Source organism: Chlorella variabilis, assembly GCF_000147415.1.
Source record: "Chlorella variabilis unplaced genomic scaffold CHLNCscaffold_13, whole genome shotgun sequence".
Lineage (NCBI taxonomy): Eukaryota > Viridiplantae > Chlorophyta > Trebouxiophyceae > Chlorellales > Chlorellaceae > Chlorella > Chlorella variabilis.
The window spans coordinates 903,719-905,656 of record NW_005435075.1 but is presented as its reverse complement, the minus strand read 5'-3'; the positions used below and the strand labels follow the sequence as shown (position 1 = coordinate 905,656).

General features: G+C 70.3%; 1 protein-coding gene across 1 annotated transcript in view; it reads left to right on the top strand.

Moving 5' to 3' along the window:
* CHLNCDRAFT_135324 (hypothetical protein) overlaps nucleotides 1–1,033 on the top strand; it is a gene marked incomplete at both ends in the record, with an annotated part of 4,581 nt that extends 3,548 nt beyond the window's left edge. Inside the window, 3 exons of the mRNA XM_005846733.1 lie at nucleotides 165–297; nucleotides 455–634; nucleotides 812–1,033. Of these exons, the coding sequence (XP_005846795.1) occupies nucleotides 165–297; nucleotides 455–634; nucleotides 812–1,033 (535 nt within the window). The remainder of the gene's footprint in view (nucleotides 1–164; nucleotides 298–454; nucleotides 635–811) is intronic.
* Between the last annotated feature and the right edge of the window lie 905 nt (nucleotides 1,034–1,938).

Genomic DNA, 1,938 nt, shown 5'->3' with positions numbered 1-1,938 from the left:
CTCGCGGGGGCTGGGCCCGGGGCTGCGGCGGCGCGGGCTTGGTCGGCCTGGCGGGGCCAACAACATGTGCTGCTGCTGCTGCCACGCCTTCACACACAACAGCCCCGCCGCTTCCTGCCCCGACATCTGCCCGCCGCCCTGCTCGCCTGCCTGCCTGCAGGCAGCGTGGGCAGCCTGGAGGTGCTGCAAGCGCTGTTTGTGGTGCGGGAGGGGCGGCTGCTGGGCCAGCTAGTGGCGGCCATGAAGGAGGGCCGCTCCGGGCCGCAGGCAAGCCCCGCTGCGCTGCTGCTGCGCCGCGTTTTGTGCTGGGGAGCTGCCCGGCGTGGCTGGCTGTCACGCGGCAGGCTCCGCTCCAGCCTCCCGCCCGCCCTCATTCCCCACCAGTCAGTACCCCCACACACCCGCACCACACACACACACAGCCGCGCACCGCGCCGCCACCCCATGCCTGCAGGTGTTTGACATCTGGATGCGCCAGCAGAGCGACACCGTGCAGCACACGGCGGCGGCGTTTGCGGAGCGAGAGGTGCTGGAGGCATGCTGCCGCGCGCTGGCGGCGCGCAGCCTGTCGCCCGCCCTGCGCGCCCTGCTGGAGCCCGTGGTGCGCCTGTACGCGCTGCACCGCCTGGAGCAGGTGCGGGGTGGGGCCTGGGGGGGCACATGCATGCGGGAGAGCTGCCTGCACGCCGCTGTGGGCCCGGCTGCAGGCTTGCCTGGTGTGGTCATGGTTGTGGAGCATAAAGTGTTGAGACCTTCTATTCTGGGTCATCATTCACCGGCCGCGGCCCCATGCCGCCGCTCACCGCTGCAGGACCTTGCCTGGTTCCTGACGGAAGGCCTGGTGCCGCTGGCGTCGGGCACGGCGGTGGGCGAGGCGGCGCGCGCGCTGTGTCGCCAGCTGGCGCCCCACTACCGCACCCTGCTCGACTCCTTTGGCATCCCGGACCACCTGGTGGCGGCGCCCATTGCGGGGGACTGGGCTGCCTACAACGAGGCCGACAACCAGGGAGAGCTGCTGGGGCAGGTGTGGTGAGGTGGCGGGTGGAAAGGACGGCAGAAGGCCCGGGCGGGCGAGGGAGCGCTGCTGGCGGCAGGCCAAGGATGCCCGCGACCCTGTATCTTCAATCCCTCTCAAGTTTTGTAGCGACCTAGGCCTCCATTTTTGTAGCGATCGGGACGTACACCCGAGTTTTGTGTAGCGAATCCTCCCCCGCCGTTTAGAGCTGCGGCTGCGCTGCTAGTGCTGGCCTCCACGTGAATGTAACTAGCCGAGGCACTAGTGGCTCGGCGAGGCGCCGAGTGATGGCAGCATGAAGTAGCAAGAACCAGCAGAGCTTCCTCCGGGCTGCAGGCGGCCGGCGGCCGGCGGGCATGATCGTCGGCTGACATGGCGCCCACGCCATGGCCTGCCAGGAAGGATTCACGGAAGGCGAAGGCGGCGGACCCTTGCGCCCTCAATTGGCGCCGGCATACCCTTCTGCGGGCATAGGGAGGCGAGCGCCAGCAGAAGTCCCCCATCGCAGGCTCATTCCCACCGCTTCTGGGGCCCGCCTGAATGGACAAGCTCAAGGCGCTGGTCGCCTCCAAGCGCAAGGCGTCGGAGGAGGAGTTCAAGGGCAAGAAATATGTGAAGCGGTCGGAAATCGAGGAGCTGCGGGTGGCCAAGCTGCGCGAGGAGGAGCGGCAGGAGCGGGAGGCCAAGGTGGGACGCGCCACGGGCACGGCAGGGCCCCGGGCGGGGGGGGGCACTGCAGCCGGCTGCGCGCCACCGCCGCCGCCGCCTTGAGCTGCGCGTGACCAGCCCTGGCCCCCATTCGCACCTCTTGTTCCCCCCCTACCGGCCTGCAGGAGGCCAAGCGCCGCAAGACGGCGGGCGAGGACTCCGACGGCGCGCGCCCCGCCAGCTGGGGAGGCGACGCGGCGCGGCCCGACTCTCGA